At 42.2% G+C, this 19,617-nt stretch overlaps 1 protein-coding gene across 3 annotated transcripts in view; it reads right to left on the bottom strand.

Moving 5' to 3' along the window:
* Positions 1-19,617, bottom strand: part of bma (SCY1-like protein bma) — a 406,156-nt gene that overhangs the window by 102,028 nt on the left and 284,511 nt on the right. For all 3 annotated transcript variants that reach the window (XM_073979932.1, XM_073979933.1, XM_073979934.1), the window contains 2 exons: positions 17,710-17,855; positions 8,307-8,460 (listed from right to left, as the gene is read on the bottom strand). In XM_073979932.1, coding sequence (XP_073836033.1) covers positions 8,307-8,460; positions 17,710-17,855 — 300 coding nt within the window. The remainder of the gene's footprint in view (positions 1-8,306; positions 8,461-17,709; positions 17,856-19,617) is intronic.

Raw genomic sequence — 19,617 nt, 5'->3', positions numbered from 1 at the left:
ACGGTACCCCCGGATTTCCGTTATTTTGAAGTTTGTGGAATCAATATTCCACCGAAATTGTTGAAAATTGGTATTTAGTCTTCGTTTGGGGTACAAAACTTTACATATGAAATTTGTCGGTATGGGTCGTCGCCTTCATATAGCCCCCATAGAACAATACATACCGATTATCGGTACTTTGCAGGTCAAAATATTCCTTCGAAATGGCTGAAATTTGGTATTAAGTGTTCGTTGTGGTATAAAACTTTCCCCCAGAAATTTTTCTGTACCTGAACCGCAGCCCCCCCTAGAACGGTATCGCACGGTGTTTGTTGTTTTGAAGGTTGTGACCACAATAATCCAACGAAGTGGCTGAAATTTGGCATTTAGTCTTCGTTGGGGGTATTCAACTTTCCCCTCTAAATTTGTCGGTAAAGGTCTAGCCCCAAAGAATAGTACATCCCAATTTTTGATATTTTGAAGATTGTGACCTTAAGATTCCAAGGAAATGGCTGAAATTTGGTAGTTGTGGGTACAAAACTTTTCAGCTGAATGTTTTAGGTATACGTCTACGCCTTCATATGCCCTTAAGACATTACATCTAGATTTTCGTTATTTTGAAGGCCACAGCCTTTAAAATGCCGAAAATCAGCCACTGAAATGGCTGAAATTTGGTATTTAATCTAAGTTGGAGGTAAAAACCTTTCCGACTAAAATTCATCGGTCCACGTTTGGATATAGTATAGTATTATGATTTTCGTAATTCTGGGGGTTGTGTCGTCAATATCCCACCAAAATGACTGAGAATTATCAGGAGAGAACCACGTCTTCCTATATCCCCCATAAAAGCGCACTCTTGATTTTCGATATTTTGAAGGTTTCAGCCACAATATCTTACAGAAATAATACATACATACATACATATGTTCCCACAACATCCCCGAAGGGACAAGGGAGACTTCTCTCATATCAATGAGTGCACGCCGATTCATATTGGCTCAATGATACGGGACCTACAGTTTATCGCCGAGTCCGAAAGGCGTGTCTAAGACACCACTTTTGTAGAGAAGTTTTTCATGGCTTAAATACCCAGGAAATGTCGTCAGCATTACTGAGAACAGAAATAATAATAAATAATAATACCGAAACAATATAGATGAGTCTAAAAACTTTCCGCCAGAAATTTCTCGGTATAGATCGAAGTTTTGATATAGTCCCCATAGAACGCTACCTCCCGAATTTCGGTATTTTGAAATTGCTGAAATTTGGTATTTAGTCTTTTTCATAAACGAAAGGAAACTAATTGTTCCATTTCACTTCAATACAACACGTGGTGGGGGGTATAACAAGTTCGGCCCTTTCGAACTTAACGCCGTTCTTACTTGTTAACTTTGATCTTGAATTCCTTTGCAACAACTTGACCAAATTCGATTGTTTTAATGCATCGGAATTATATTATCTGTCGACCAGAATTTGGGGTGACGTAGGGGATGGAAGATACCAAGCAACAGTCCTGACCGGTTTTAACATGGAAAAGCCCACGATTTATCTTGGTTCCTCTTTCATCCCAAGTGGACACTGACCTCCCCGTGGTGTCACCTGGTATGAGGCTGGTAGACTTTGCAGCTGCAAAAAATCATGGTAGGTAGCAGTACCAGATTCAATCATCTAGAAATTCATAAGGGCACCTAGCTGTCTCCAGATCAGAAAACAAGAAACCAAATTGATCATGCTGTGATAGATGGAAGACATTCACCGAGCGTGTTGGATGTACGAACGTTCCGAGGCGCAAACATTGACTCGGACCACTACCTTGTTGCAGCAATGGTACGCACTACGCAACTAGCCCAATTGCTTAATCAAAGCACTCCTCATCCCGATAACATATCAGCGCAATGGCAAAGCATTGCCCACTCCATGCAAACAGCCGCAAAATCCATACTTGGATACCAGAGACCTCCACCAAGGAATCCATGGTATGATCAGGAGTGTCGTGCTGCCACCGAAGAGAAAAATGCGGCATATAGGGCTACTTTAAAATCCGTAGCGTACGAGTGAGATATCGGGAGAAAAGGAGAGAAGAGAAACGTCTTTTCAGCAAGAAAAAGAGAGAGATGGAAAAGCAGGAGTATGAAAAAATCGAGATGTACAGGAGCCAGAATGAAGTCCGAAAATTCTACCAAAGAGTCAAGCGTCAAACTGATGGCTTTGGTACAGGCACATCCTCCTGTAGAGACCAGCAAGGTAATTTGGTAACTGAAACGGATAGTGTACTCAGGATATGGAAAGAACTTTTTTCAAATCTGTTGGTATCCAATAGCAGCGAAGACGACGAAGATACCACAGTCACAATCCCAGAAGATGGTATTGAATGTATACCGCCCAGCCAAGATGAGGTAAAGACAGCAATAAATCGGCTGAAGAATAATAAGGCAGCAGGGGCCGATGGCTTACCGGCGGAGCTGTTCAAAACCGGAGGCGACACGCTGATAAGGTGTATTCATCAGCTAGTTAGCACAATCTGGCAGGAAGAACGAGTACCCGACGATTGGAACCTGAGTATCCTGTGCCCCGTCCACAAGAAGGGAGATAGGACTGTATGCTCTAACTATAAGGGAATAAGTCTACTCCCTATTGCCTACAACATCGTGTCAGGGATATTGTGCGAACGACTAAAGCCTATGGTCAACGAGATAATTGGACCATACCAATGCGGCTTTAGACCTGCCAAGTCCACTATTGACCAGATATTTACCCTGCGGCAAATCCTGGAGAAGACCCAAGATTATAAAGCAGCCTTCTACAGCCCGCTGCGTTCAAAGGTATTCCAAGCCATGTCTGAATTTGGTATGCCCGCAAAGCTCACCCGGCTTTGTAAAATGACTTTAACTGACACGAGGTCCTCAGTTAAAATAGGAAATAACCTCTCCGAAGAGTTTGGTACCAGAAGAGGTTTCAGACAAGGAGGCAGCCTTTTGTGTGACCACTTCAACATCCTGCTAGAAAAGGTTATACGAGAGGCAAACGTCAAAAGAAGTGGCACAATCTACACCAATAGTCACATGTTACTTGCTTATGCTGATGACATAGACATCATGGGCCGATCAGTAAAAGAAGTAACTGACACATTTATAAAGGTCGAAGGAGAATCTGCTAAAGTGGGTCTGGCGGTAAACGGTGAGAAGACCAAGTTGATGGTGTCGACGCGCAATGCGTCCATTGGTTTCTATAATATTGAGGTAGTAAAAGACTTCGTCTACCTCGGCACATCCGTAAACACAGCAAACGACATCAGTTGTGAAATAAAAAGATGAATTGTATTGGCCAACAGATGCTACTTTGGTTTAAGTAAGCAGTTTAAAAACAAAGCCACATCTCGTCAAACAAAAATAACGCTTTACACAACACTGATACTACCCGTGCTGATGTATGGCTCAGCCTGGGTACTTGCGCAAGCAGACATGGCAGTGCTTGGGGTGTTTTAGAGAAAAATTCTTCGAAAGATCTACGGACCAATCTGCGTTGACGGTGAATATCGACGTCGCATGAACCACGAGCTGTATCTGCTATACAACGACATCAATATTGTTAAACGTATCTAGATGCAGGGATTGCGTTGGCTAGGCCATATCATAAGAATGAGCGATGATGAACCCGCTAAAAAGGCGTATAAATACGGACCACTTGGCAGTACACGCAGAATTGGCAGCCCCAGGAATAGATGGCGCAAACAAGTGGATGATGAGATGAAAAGGCGCGGTATTCCAGAGTGCGAAGCAACAAATAGAGATAGGAATGAAGAGCTCTTCTTAGTTCGGCCTATAGAACAAATGTTCTGTAATGGTCCAGCTAAGTACGGCGACCAGAGTTTTGACCAGGTCTGGTCCTGTTTATAGCAATATTATTATTTTTTTCATGGGCAAGTCCAACTTCCTGACGTAAATGACTGGAGGGCGCGCTATCTATGGAAAAGAAAGGAATACCAAATTAAGATCCACTTCCAAAATGGACCATGCCGATGCATTTTTTCTACCTCCTCTGCAACACTTTTGAGCTTTAATTCAAATTATCGGCAAATTCTTACGTCCAAATTAATTTGCAAATTAATGGTGATGATCAATTGGCGATATTATTGACAGCAATCGGTTTTTATACCCTACACCACACAGTGGTAAGGCGTATTATGTCTTTGTGCATTTGTATGTAACGTACAAAAGAAAACAAAATAGGCCCATAGTCCCTTCTAGGCATATATGTATATAGAATCACTTTCTGAGTCCATTTATGCTTGTCCATCTGTCCGTCCGTCTGTCTGACCGTCTGTTCGCAACGTACACTGGCAAATTAGGGAATATATATTTTTTAGCCATAAGAATAACGCTATTGCGTTTGGTGAAAATCCGTTCAGGTTTTAAAAAATAGCTCCTATATACGAGTACATATATTTTCAGCTGACTTCATTTTTTGCTGCACCAAACACGCTATATACGGCCGATTTTAATGAAATTTGAAATGTGTGACTGAATTTGGTCTAAAGATAAATATGCCAAATTATATTGAAATTGGTTCAAATTTGGTTATAGCTCCCAGTTTTGTTTTCGGCCGATTTCAAACACGCTATATTTGCCCGATTTCAAATTTGGAATGTGTGACTACATTCGGTCTAGAAATAAATGTGCCAAATTATATCGAAATCCGTTCAGATTTAGATATAGCTCCCATATATATTTTCGGACGATTTTAAGTATATGCTGCACCAAACACGATATATATGTATATCTGATTTCGATGAAATTTGGAATGTGTGTCTGAATTCGGCCTAAAAATAAATGTGCCAAATTATATCGAAATCGGTTCGAATTTGGATATAGCTCCCATATATATATTTTCGGCCGATTTCACGTATATGCTGCACCAAAACACGTTATATATGTCCGATTTTAATGAAATTTACAATTTGTTACTGAATTCGGTCTAGAAATAAATGTGCCAAATCATATCGAAATTGGTTCAAATTTGGCTATAGCTCCCATATATATTTTCGGCCGATAGCACCAAATACGCTATATATATCTGATTTCGATGAAATTTGGAATGTGTGCCTGAATTCGGTCCAAAAACAAATGTGCCAAATCATATCGAAATCGGTTCAGATTTGGATATAGCTCCCATATTTGTTTTCGGTCGGTTACACATACTTTCTGCACCAAACACCCAATATCTGTCCAATTTTGATGATATTTGGAATGTGTGACAAAATTTGGTGTAGTAAAAATTGGACCATATTATATTGAAATCAGTTCAGATTTATATATATCCCGTATATATTTTACACATTCACATTGGTGTAGGGTATCATATAGTCGGCCCGCCCCATCCTTTCCTTACTGGTTTGAAATATTAAAAATATCCAATATTGGGAATATCGATAGTTTGGCAGCTCTATCCAACCCAAAGCCATCGGTTAGCGTTGTAAATTTGTATACCCTCAGCATTTATGCTAACGAGGGTATATACACTTTCATACGGGCAAAATGTGCCCCAGGTATGTTTGGATGAAATGTGTTTCAGACTATTTGGAGTTGATTTACCAATGTTCGTCCGTCTGTCTGGTTGGATGGAGCGCACGATAACTCTCGAATGGATCTTGAAGGGAGTAACCGATTAGGTCCATAAGTTGCACATCGTGTAATTTCTACCATACATAGATGAGGTTCTAGTGTGGGCTTAATCGGTCCACTCCTTCGGGTACCTCCCACACAAAATTTCGGAAAAGTTTAGTTTAGGGCCTGTTTTCGAATCTCTTTGATTTTTGTTGTAGCAACTTGTATTCACTGCCCCGCTTACGACGGAACATGTCTCATTAGGGACAAGTCCATATTTCCTGAGAAAATAGTCTGAAAGATTCAAACAACCCTTATGACACCGTGTGTAGTGGTTGGAGCGCAAGACAGCTCTCGAACGGATCAACCGATTTGGTCCAAAATTTGGCTTTCGTAATATTTTGTCCAAGCAAAGTTTAAGTTCGATCATAAGCCATATCGGTCCTTCAGGCATCTTCCCCACAAAAGTTAAAAAATGTTCGGAAAAATTGTTCGCACTATAACTCTTGATGGGAGTGACCGATTTGGTCCATACTTTACACATCCTAATATATCTGACAGATATAGATCAGGTTCGAATATGGACTATGTTTGTCCACTCCTTTGGGTACCTATCACACACAATTACGGATAAGTTTACTTTGAGATTTGCTCCCGAATCAGTTTGATTTTTTGAAGCAACTTGCATTCGCTGCCGGCATTACGACGGTAAAAGTTTTTAGTGGCAAGTCCATACTTTCTGAGAAAACAGCCCGAAAGGTGTAAAAAAACCCCTATGGTACCATATGTAGTGGCAAGAGAGCACGATAACTCTCGAATTTACCGATTTGCTCTAAATTTTGGCCTTCCTGATATTTTGTCATACTTTCAATTCGAAGGTAGGCAATACCGTTGCACAATTTCCGGTAGTTCCCCCGAATATTTATGTTTTCCGGGGACTAGTCCATGCTTACTGGCATACTGGTTCATAGGTTATACGATGACCCACTGAAATGACTTGTGGGCGCGATATCTATCGAAAAGATATGAATCCCAAAATAAGATCCACTTCCATAATGGACTATGTCGGTCCATTCCTTTAAGTACCTCCTCTGCAACACTTTTGAACTTTAATCCTAATCCATATTTTCGTCGGCAAGCTCAAATGTCCAAAAAAGGCCACAAAATAATGAAAAGACCACATTCGATTTGACCGTAGATGAAAGTTTCAATTCACATTGGTTGAGGGTATATCTTTGTCGGCAAAGCCGGCTGATACTTTTTACTTGTTCCAAAACATCTTTATATTTTTTTTATACCCTCAGCATTTATGCTTAAGAAGGTATATACACTTTCATACGGGCAAAATGTGCCTCATCGAAATAACGGTTTTAGACCCCAAGTATGTTTGGACCAAATGTGTTTTAGACCATTTGGAGTCGAGTTAGCAATGTCCGTCCGTCTGTATGTCTGGCTGGTGCGCACGATAACTCTCGAACGGATGAGCCGATTTGGTCCAAAATAGTCCATATAGGTCTTCATCCATAAAAGTTCAAAATTTTTTTAATGACAGTTTAGGATCTTTTCGAAGATCCTTTGGAAAGGTACAGCCGTTTCAATTTACACAGGCTGAGGGTATATTTCTGTCGGCAAAGCCGACTGATACTTTTTTACTTGTTATTTATTGTTGTCTTATTAGGACAAAGACCATTTATTTGCGAAAGTTGTATTTTTACATTTTATTTCACATTTCTCTTCCAAAACTCGTTCTTTATTTATTACTTTCCTTTAAGCCCTTGGCATTTTTGAGTATCGACTGTAAAATCTTAAACCAAGTTTGTCCTTGCCCAACTGCCTTATATTTGCAAGTTCCTGCTTCCCATAACTACTTATGGGATGATATTGCACTAAACAACTATATATTTTCCATAAATGTTGTTGTTGTAAAATTGTAATACATTTCTCTTGCAAAGCTTTGAATACTGGGTTTTAAAGTGGCACCATTGCCACCATCGTGATGCCACGAACCGTTTCTGACATCAACAAGTGTCTGGAACATTTTCCAGGCATGAAATTTCTATGGCAACATAAAGACTCCATAATCGCCTGAAAACACCCCCCAACGAGCATCTACAGACTACAGAATAGTGTTGTTTTGTTGTTGCTGTGAATTGTGGTTCTTAGCTTTTGTGTTGTGTAAAAACCGGATGTAAACATTGTTCTGGTTTGTTGATCCACTTGAAGAGAACCAAGCATTCCTTTGATACGGTAACAGTTTTATTTTTATGCATTTTTCTCGCATAAGACTTTCGACCTAAATGCATTATGTATGGTAGAATATTCGTTCGGATGTTGTTGTCTTGTTGTTCTTCTTGTTGCCTAGCTGTTGCAAACATTGCTTTCACTTACAAGAAATTTTACTTTTCCCAACAACGTCTAAAAATTGCCCAAGCAATACAGAAATAGAGAGATGAAGAAAAAAACTTCCAAGCACTTAGATGATAATACAGTATTTCATACAAAATGCAAATCTTCCCTCATCCTCTGGCTTGCCGTGCATGCCTAAATTTGAACTTGCTGGGAATATATATTTCCACCACCACCACAAACAACATTTCTATTACACTTCTGTTTGGTGTTATACTTGCCTGACTGCATTTTGAAGAATCAACTTTATTTTATTTCCATGAATTCTGGACATAATTTATTGCTAGATGGTGTGTTGTTGTTGTTTTTTCTACTTACCTGAACTTGTATGGTTGAGCTTTCAAAGGAGGAAAATAACATTGGCATTATGTCCGTGACAATATCAGCTGCTGGTGTTTTTTCTATAACCAAATGTAAATTCTCAAGTAGAGTGACCGTGGCCTGTATTGATTTGGGTCCACTCAATATGATCCTGTGAAATGAACAGATGGGAAACAAATCAAATTAATTGAGAGTGAGGTTTTTAGTTTATCTATTACTGTGTTTACAGAAGACAGTAAATTTGTACATGTTTTAAATTTGGGCAAAATATAAGGAGATCCAAATTTTTGGACCAAATTTTGATCTGTTCGAGAATTATCGTGCTCTCCAGGCACTATATATGGTGCTATAAAGGTTTTTTACAACTTTCTGGCTGTTTTCTCAAGAAGTATGGGACTTGCTCCTGAAAAAACTTTTACCGTCGTAATTGAGGCAGGAAATGAGCAGGTCTTAAAGTGAACATATCCGAAATTGTGTGAGGGGGTACCCGAAGGAGTGGACAAATATAGTTCGAGCTTTATAAATATCAGATAGATATTTAAGGGTGTGTAAAATATGGCCCGGGTGACGTAGGGGATGGAAGATACCAAGCAACGGTCCTGACCGGTTTTAACATGGCAAAGCCCAGGATTTATCTTGGTCCCTCTTTCATCCCAAGTGGACACTGACCTACCCGTGGTGTCACCTGGGGAACTGCCTTTAACACCCGTTAAAGGTAGTGAGTTAACATGTGCCGCGCGTTCACCCATAAGAACTTTAAAAACTTGGGTTTGGGCGTCGGGTTAGGAACCCTCCCCTAGAAAAACAGCCTACTATGAAAAAACGAAAGAAAAGAAAAACCAACCCCTCTAAAGTTTACGAACCCCGCAAAACCTTTTAAGGACCATGATCTGCGAATCTGCACCTGGAATGTTCGCACTCTTTATAGAGAAGGTTCAGTCTTCGCATTGGCGGACGTACTTGAAAAGTACAAGGCCGATATTACTGCCATACAGGAAATACGATGGATTGGGAAAGGCGTCACAACAACACCTAAAGGTGACGCACTGTATTATAGCTGCCATGACGTAAAGCATGAGTTTGGTTGCGGATTCATAGTTAGTCGGAGGCTAAAACATCTGGTATCTAGCTTCACCCCCGTGAATGATAAACTTGGTGCAATTGGAATAAAAGCTAAATTTTTCAACATCAGCTTTATTTGCGCCCATGCTCCCACTGAAGAAAAGGACGAACAGACCAAAGATAATATATCTTTACGAGCGCTTAGAAGAAACATATGACCGTTGCCCTGGCCATGACATTAAAATCATTCTAGGCGATTTTAATGCCAAAATTGGAAAGGAGAATATCTTCGGCCCGACAGTCGGGAAATTCAGTCTCCACAGTGAAACATCTGACAATGGTATGAGGCTGATAGACTTTGCAGCTGCAAAAAACATGGTAGTTAGCAGTACCAGATTTAATCATCTCGATATTCATAAGGGCACCTTACTGTCTCCAGATCAGAAAACAAGTAATCAGATTGATCATCTTGTGATAGATGGAAGACATTCATCGAGCGTGTTGGATGTACGATCGTTCCGAGGCGCAAACATTGATTCGGACCACTACCTTGTTGCAGCAAAGGTACGCACCCGCTTAAACGTAGCAAACAAAGTACGAACAGACACAACACGAAAGTTAGACATCGGTAAGCTGCAATTACAACAGATAGCCACAGCATATTCCACTCAACTAGCCCAATTGCTTAATCAAAGCACTCCTCATCCCGATAACATATCAGCGCATTGGCAAAGCATTGCCCACTCCATGCAAACAGCCGCAAAATCCATACTTGGATACCTGAGACCCCCACCAAGGAATCCATGGTATGATCAGGAGTGTCGTGCTGCCACCGAAGAGAAAAATGCGGCATATAGGGCTACTTTACAATCCGTAGCAACGCGTAGCGCACGAGAGAGGTACAGGGAGAAAAGGAGAGAGGAGAAACGTCTTGTCCGCAGGAAAAAGAGATGGAAAAGCGGGAGTGTGAAAAAATCGAGATGTACAGGAGCCAGAATGAAGTCCGAAAATTCTATCAAAGAGTCCAGGATCAAACTGATGGCTTTGGTATAGGCACATCCTCCTGTAGAGACCAGCAAGGTAATTTGGTAACTGATACAGATAGTGTACTCAGAATATGGAAAGAACATTTTTCAAATCTGTTGGTATCCAATAGCAGCGAAGACGACGAAGATACCACAGTCCCAATCCCAGAAGATGGTATTGAATGTATACCGCCCAGCCAAGATGAGGTAAGGACAGCAATAAATCGGCTGAAGAATAATAAGGCAGCAGGGGCCGATGGCTTACCAGCCTAGCTGTTTAAAACCGGAGGCGACACGCTGATAAGGTGTATTCATCAGCTAGTTAGCACCATCTGGCAGGAAGAACGAGTACCCGACGATTGGAACCTGAGTATCCTGTGCCCCGTCCACAAGAAGGGAGATAAGACTGTATGCTCTAACTATAGGGGCATAAGTCTACTCCCTATTGCCACAAGATCGTGTCAGGGTGCGAACGACTAAATCCTATGGTCAACGAGATAATTGGACCATACCAATGGGGCTTTAGACGTGGCAAGTCCACCATTGACCAGATATTTACCCTGCGGCAAATCCTGGAGAAGACCCAAGAGATGCAGATCGCCACCTTTTTGTCGATTATAAAGCAGCCTTCGACAGCCCGCTGCGTTCAAAGGTATTCCAAGCCATGTCTGAATTTGGTATCCCCGCAAAGCTCATCCGGCTTTGCAAGATGACTTTAACTGATACTATGTTCTCAGTTAAAACTAGAAAGAACCTCTCCGAAGAATTTTGTACCAAAAGAGGTTTCAGACAAGGAGACAGCCTTTCGTGTGATCACTTTAACATCCTGCTGGAAAAGGTTATACGAGAGGCAAACGTCAAAAGAAGTGGCACAATCTACACCAATAGTCACATGTTACTTGCTTATGCTGATGATATAGACATCATAGTCCGATCAGTAAAAGAAGTAACTGATACCTTTATGAAGGTCGAAGGAGAATCTGCTAAAGTGGGTCTGGCGGTAAACGGCGAGAAGGACCGACTGTGGAAATTGGTTCCTATAATATTGAGGTAGTAAAAGACTTCGTCTACCTCGGCACCTCCGTAAACGCAACAAATGACATCAGTTGTGAAATAAAAAGAAGAATTGTATTGGCCAACAGATGCTACTTTGGTTTAAGTAAGCACTTTAAAAACGAAGCCGCATCTCGTCAAAAAAAAATAACGCTCTACAAAACACTGATACTACCCGTGCTGATGTATTGGTACTTGTCTGGGTACTTGCGCAAGCAGACATGGCAGTGCTTGGTGTGTTTGAGAGAAAAATTCTTCGAAAGATCTACGGACCGATTTGCGTTGACGGTGAATATCGACGTCGCAAGAACCACGAGCTGTATCTGCTATACAACGATATCAATATTGTTAAACGTATCGAGATGGAGCGATTGCGTTGGCTAGGCCATATCATAAGAATGTGCGATGATGAACCCGCTAAAAAGGCGTATGAATACATGCCATATGGCGGTGCACGCAGAATTGGCAGGCCAAGGAATAGATGGCGCAAACAAGTGGATGATGAGATGAAAAGACGCGGTATTCCAGAGTGCAAAGCAACAAATAGAGAGGAATGGAGATCTTTCCTTAGTTCGGCCTATGGAACAAATGTTCTGTAATGGTCCAGCTAAGTAAGTAAGTAAGTAAATATGGTCCGAATCGGTCATTTCCCTCTGTAAAAACGGAACTTTGTTTCAAGTCATTCCCTAAAAGTTATAGTCCACTAAATTGGAAGTTCACTAAAATTTAGTACCTGGGGAAAAATAAAACAGCACGCTTCGTATGAACGCTACGGTAATTTATTAAAACTGTTCTTAAAGACAACAATTCTACCTACCTGTAGTTTCCGAGAAATAGCTATTGTCGTCTTTAGAAAGACGCCATGCCCCCGCCAATATTTTAGCCTATCTTTTTGGTTTCCTTAGTTTCAATATGTTTACTATCGAATCCCATATAGAAACTAACAATCGGTGATGACAAAAAATTTGGAAGTTGGGCAGGAAAATCGATTCCTGAGCCACTTTGGGCCCTATATTACAACAGTACAACAACTTTCGCCGGGCAAATCCTTAATTCCTGAGATAATATCCTCGGGGATACCTCTGTTGGGGTAAGTTCAGTGACGTCCAAACCCTCACGGTATTAAAACCTAGTATTTAGTTTTCAATTGGTATTGGACTGGGATCGATCGTTGATGTAAAGATAGCTCAGGCGGACTGGATGGATGTTTGGTACCTGTGAAATTTGTGTAGAGTGGATGGGTTCCGTTGTAGACGTTTTGTTTGCTCTGAGGACTCAGGAAATTAAGTGGCTGCTGAATGATTTGCAAATAATCGGGAACCTAGTGCGCTGATGACGGTTTGCAGATAATCTATGGTAAACTCGACATATTCGTTGTTCGGGGGTAGATGATTAGCGATAGGAAACTATTAGGCTTGGCACGAAGTCCCTATGGAACCAATGACCTGAAGTCCCTGTGGAACGGCTTCTCCGAGTAGATGATCCTAAACTGCTTTGGTTTGTCGTGGCAGCTGGCCTTCTTCATATATACCCCTGAGTATATACCCCACTCGGGGGATCACATTCACACCATAAAAAACATTTCACATTCTAGAGAGATTTAATGTGAGCAGTACTCTTCTCTACACCTTGTCATTCCTGGGGTGCTCCACAAATTGGGCACCTTTTCTGCCATTCTGTAGCCAAACGTTATTGATGTAGTCATTTTTTCCGCTTAGTCAGTGTTGAACAGAATGGTGCAACAGGAAAGCTATCAGGAGCAGGTGTAAGAGGAAGTGCTGTAGAGACAATCGGAAGAACAGTGGTGTTGGATTAAAGTGGATACCTGGATTGACGGTTTAACCCCATGGTGGTCTCAACACCGGGTCGGTTACAAGCGCCCAACCACCGCCCCCTGCACCGTAGTGAGGTGCCAATTGTATTCAAGTGTTTGGCCCTGTTCACCACCTTGGTTTGATGCGGAACCCATCTACAATTCCTGTCTTTCTATGGCTCAGACAGCTGGTTGTTAATGCAACTCCACATTCAAGCCGTAGACTCTAACCGCGATTTGGGGCCCACACCAACTACCAGACTAGGTCATCAGACCCAGGGCAACTGGTAACCGTTATTCCAGAATTAAGTCTCTGGTACGACCTCGTAACCATAAGACTAGTAGCAGTTTGTCCCCAAACGGAGCAGGGACTGGTGGCCCTGTGGCAATCAGGACATACTTCGTAGGGTTTAATGTGGGTACTTGCCATGCGGCCTACCCTACAATGCTCTTAACACCGAGTGAATACAATGCGTCTACCATACGTCGTACCTCATAAAAGGTACGAGTACCAATTCGCTCACACCGTTTGGGCGTGGTCACCTACTTGGTTAGGAGCGGAGCCTCTCTGAATTCCTGGCTTTCTCTGGGTCAGGCACCAGGTCGAATGCAATTCCACATTCGAGCCGAAACTCCCACAAGGGGGCCAACACCAACTGTCAGGCCAGATCCAAGAATCTGGGGCACCTGGCACCCGCGGTACCAGAATATAACCTCCGGTCAGGTTTCTTGGCCAATGATCACTAACAGTTGGACTCCCAACAGCCCCCAGGTCACCAGTCACTTTCACCAATTTACCAGCGGAAAAACAAACAAGACAGGACCACAAACAATTAACATGCTTTCCTCACGGATTGTACAAATGGCCCACAGGGACCGCGACAACGGACAACACAACACAAACAATAAACGAGACCACCCTCACGGATGAATGGCACAACATCCACTGCAGGACACGACGCCGCACCAACACCAACTCCTTCCACTCTCCTCCAACACGCCCAACTGGAGAGATGACTATGTGGAGGAATTACCTGCACTAAGTCTAGTCCTTCTCCTAACAAACACTTGACGTGCAAAACTACTTAAACAACTAAACGTCCGACTGTCTCCAAGTGTCCTATTGAAATCCCACGCGGCCCCTTCATACGTGATACCCATATTAACTTAATCTCTAATGTCGACATAGTACTGTCATTCCGCCAGTTTATGCCGCCAGTCCTCAGTCATCCCACATCCACACAAATCAGTCCCGGACAGGCCTCGTGCATGCAAAAATGCATTTAGGGAGCCATGTCCCGTCAGTAACAATCCCAGACTCATGCTAAAGCTGAAGTCTGGGCGGTCCAGTACGAACGTAGCGTCACTAATAAACTCGTACGTCATCCTCCCTTTGTCGCTGTCCGTCCACCTAGTCCGCCACCTATCAGCAGCACGCTCCCGAAGAATTGCAATGCACCGCCTTATATCCTTCTCCACCAAATCAGAAGGCCCGAGCCAATCATCCCCGGACAATTGCAAGCCACGCTTCAGCTTATACACAACAGCCCTAAATCTCGCTTCCAGGTCAAAGGGCAGGGCGCCAAGTAACACATGAATTGCGTCCGTGGACCCAGTGCGACACACTGGCAGACATGCTAACATGACCACACGTTGACACGACAAGAGCTTTCTACGTCCAACAACAGACTCTGCTGTGGCACACCATACAGGTGCTCCATATGTTGCACATGCAAGTCCACCATATATGGTGCGCACGGAACGCCTGCTCAAGACCATTCTGACCATACCAGTAACAGCAGTCAACTTGTCTTTCAAACGATCAAAGTGTGGCAGAAACTTCATCCTCTGGCCATAGCTATACCCATCGAACGTTGGGAGGCCGGCTGTGCGCTAATCGGCCTTTCAGCAGCATTAGCCCAGTCTAGACACCTCAACACCCACTCGGTCACTCCAGGGCCCCACGAGTCTCCCCTTCGATCATGATAAGGAGGTCATCAGCATACATACAGATCTTGAAAGTGGTCGTTAACTCCCTCAGCAGAGAATCCAGCATGAGGTTCCAAATAAATAGACCACAGATGGACCCCTGAGGGCAGCCTCGCTCCACATCTGTCCGGACCGTCTCATTGGCTCCCACGACACAAGCCCTTCTTCCACTAAAATAACTCGACCAGAAAACAAACTCCCGACAACTCAGACAGCTTAGCGAGTACGCTATCCCATGAAAGGAAGTCAAATGCGCCCTTAATGTCCACAAATATGCCTGCGACATATTTGGCATTTGACCCGCTCAGACTGTTCTGCACATGCATCCAAGCGTCCACTGTACCTCTATCCTCGACAAAGCCGAACTGATGCGGTGAAGGACCCACGCCGCGGCATTCCCCAAGCCTTGCCAGCATAATCCTCTCCAGCACTTTTCCAAGCACTGGCAGAAGGCTTATGCCCCGATACGAGCGAGGATTAGCCATCACCCAATTAGGCGACTTAAGGAGCACCACGACGCGAGCTTGCTTCCACGCAAGCGGGAAGTAATACAACCACCGAGAACGGACTCAATATACATTCCGGTCATACCGTCGATACCTGGCGATTTTCTACTTCTAATCCGGCAGATACTGTCCGCAACGTCATTACGCTCCTAGTTCGGAGACTCACCCAATTCCCACACAAGCGGTGGAGATGAATGGGTCACCGACCTTGGAAAGAAAGACCCCAGCAAAATCCCTAAGTTTCCCGTCCACCTCGAGGCTGTCGACGTGGAGCCAAAACGCAACGCCTGTAGGTTAATCGGACGCTTAGACCCACCATGTCTACACACACGATCTACTTTTCCTCAGGGATCATCCCTGTTGTCCTGTATAGATATCCTCCAATCGTCTTATTTACTCATATATAGCTCGTCTTTTTACTTCCTAAGAACAGCAAACAACACAGCTTCACGCTGAGCCAGATCTTCCGCATTGGTTAGTCTTGCCCTTTGGAAATAATCGCGACATGAAGTCGAGGGGGTTTTACATGATTCTCGCCTTGATGGCTCTAACCATGGTGCACCATTGCACCGTGGGTCGCGATACAGTGCGTCGACCAGCGCCCCTTTGGAATTACCCAGAGTACTCTTAGAGAGTGGTAGCTCTCCACGGAGTCCCCAAGCCTATCCCGCAGGTACCAATTCCAAGATCCACAATTATGGGGCTTCACTTCCCTCTTGGTAAGGGGTTGAGGACTATCTTACACCTCTGCTGCTCTATGGGTCGCAGCACCCGGTTGATAATGTAACTCCACATCGAGCCGAAGCTCTACCCGCGATTTGGGTCCAAACCACAACCATCGCGTTGCAACCAATAGGTGCCTCTCCATAGTCAGGCTAGATCAACAGATCTAGGCGCTCCTGACTCCCGCGGTACCAGAAAGTCTCCGGGACAGTCGTCTGTTGATGGTTGTTGAGTAAATTGGGGTTGTTAAAACGTACTCTTGGCTATAAGTCGAGACACCAGTGTACATCGGACCGCCACTGCTGCAGCTGGTTGTGTTGCCGTATGTGTCGAGTGGAGTTGTAAAACATACCCTTGGTTATAAGGCGAGACATCAGCGTGCGTCGGACATTTCTTGGCCTTAATAGAGGACATCAGCATACATCGGACTGCCACTGTAAACCGTGCCCTTGGCTTCAAGGCGAGACATCAATGTGCATCGGACTGCCATACCTGGTTGCGTTGTCTACTGAACAAAGTGGGGTTGTAAAACGTGTCCTTGGCTTTAAGGCCAGACATCAGCGTATGTCGAGCCGCTAGTGCTCTAAAGCTACCATCAATCCATGTGCCGTTAACAATCATCGTACCGCTGCTGCGCTGAAGCTGAAGTCCCTACCACGACGTACCGTAACCTGTCTTCGAGAAACCGTAGCGACCAAGCCTGTGCCAACTGCACTGTAATCCGTTCATCCAGATCCCGCTGAACCCATGCCCTTGCCAACTGCCCGTCATTCGTTCATTGGGTTGCACCTATACGAAGTCCACAGCCAACTGTCCTGTCATCCACATTCATCATTACTGGCCGTTGCCTTACATCTGATCATTTATATTCATCGCATAGAGACTCTCTACCAAGAGGACCCCCTTCTCTGGACATTGAATCATTCATTTAAAGTTCTTAAGACAATAAAGAAATGTGATGCCAAAGGACAGGAAAACATCTACACCAAACAATTTCAACCCACATTAAATCGTTTACGTTTTCACCGCAAAACCCTTTGGACTCTAAAACCTCACAATTGAGCAACTTAAAATGGAATGTGTAAATTTTACATATTTTTGTTTTTATATCCTTGTTATTTGTGTGTGTGTGTGTTCGTGTGGGATTTCATTTTAACTGCCCATCAAACAACCTCCTGTTTATCGAGTTTGTTGTTTTTATTTATCGGATAATTACATCGTAAACTTACTTCATTGTTGGCGCCATAACACTTTCGTATTCCTGCTTTGATGCATCCTGCAGCAACGTTAGGACCGGGTGAAGAACAGCTGCCAGTACTTCGCCATTACTAATTTCCGATTGTAACATGGGCCATAGGTTTTGCCACCACAATTTCTGTGTAAAATGAAACAAAATACCAAAAGGCAGAGACAGAGAACGAAAGGAAAAAAAGTGAAATAAAAAACATTAAATATCAAAGCACAAAAAAAACATGAAATATTTTACAACAAATGGGAGGAGTATTAAAATGAAGATATATATCAAAGGAACTTTGCGAGATGTGTGTGTATGTGTGTGGCACATCAGTGTATATGTGTCAGTGGGGATTCGTTCTGTCATGTGTATTTTTTGCTGCTGTCCCAGTTTTCATATTCAAGTTGTCAGTTACATCTTTAGCAGGTATTAAATTCTTAAAAGAAGGAACGAAACCCGCACACAAACACGTAATAAAACTTTCAAGAGAATTGCTAAAAGCTGATTGAAGGTAACTGACTGTGCGATGCCATAAAATCGATTGAATAACAACATACATATGTAAATTGTTGTGTTGGCAGATATTTGTGATATTTCTTTCCTTTTTCGTTGTAGTTTACAACTTTGTTAAATCTTGGGATATAACATTTCTCTGTAACAATTATAAATATATATATCCGCTTCAGTTACTAATAAGGACATGACTATCGAGTATGGAATATGGAACATAAGAAGCATTAATGTGAAATAATGGGGACGAATTTTAAATACCCAGCCATAACTAAAACAAAGAGTAAGGAATGTGGTTGTGAAATTATGGAAGACTGTTTCATATAGAAAAGCTACAGCTGATGTAGACTTCGTTATTCGCAATGAAATGGAAGATTCTATGTGTGAACGGGAATTCATTAACCGAAGAATAATATCGCTAAATTATTTAATTACCCAAAGAGGAAACCTCATACACGACATTAATGGCTGCATATGCAGCAACCGAAGACGCCTCCGCAGAAATTGCAATATTTGAGAAACTTCAAAGTGCCATTGATGAAAATGCTGCACATGAGATCCTTTTAGTAGACTTCAATGGGCGAGTTGAAAGTTTCCCTGAAAATTATTACAATTTTATAGGAAACGAGTAAAAAAGTATCAAACGGGTTTGCCGACATAGGGTATATCCTCAGCCTGTTTGAATTGAAACACCTTTTTTTTCAAAAAACGTATGTATTTAGGGGGTCTTCAGAATTTGGGCCGTATGAACTTGCCGACAAAGATATGGATTAGAATAAATTGTATGGGCTTGCCATTGAAACAACTTGTACCATCGTAATAGGGGCCTTGAATGCAATCTATTGCAAGAAAAATCAAAACGATTCGAGACGAGGTCCTTACCTGCACTTTTCCGAAATTTTGTGTCTCGTAGAAATATTACGATGGACCACCATTTTAGCGAAAACTTTTGAATTTTTGTGTGGGAGGTACCCAACGGAGTGGCCCGATAAGGCCTATCTTAGAACTTGATTTTATTTTGGGCAAAACCAAGTTTGGGCAAATACTAATACTAATACTAATACTAATACTAATACTAATACTAATACTAATACTAATACTAATACTAATACTAATACTAATACTAATACTAATACTAATACTAATACTAATACTAATACTAATACTAATACTAATACTAATACTAATACTAATACTAATACTAATACTAATACTAATACTAATACTAATACTAATACTAATACTAATACTAATACTAATACTAATACTAATACTAATACTAATACTAATACTAATACTAATACTAATACTAATACTAATACTAATACTAATACTAATACTAATACTAATACTAATACTAATACTAATACTAATACTAATACTAATACTAATA

Source organism: Musca autumnalis, unplaced genomic scaffold (assembly GCF_047663935.1).
Source record: "Musca autumnalis isolate F117 unplaced genomic scaffold, ASM4766393v1 scaffold_4, whole genome shotgun sequence".
Taxonomy (NCBI): Eukaryota; Metazoa; Arthropoda; class Insecta; order Diptera; family Muscidae; genus Musca; species Musca autumnalis.
The sequence above is the reverse complement of the archived record's forward strand: the minus strand, read 5'-3'. Positions and strand labels throughout refer to the sequence as shown.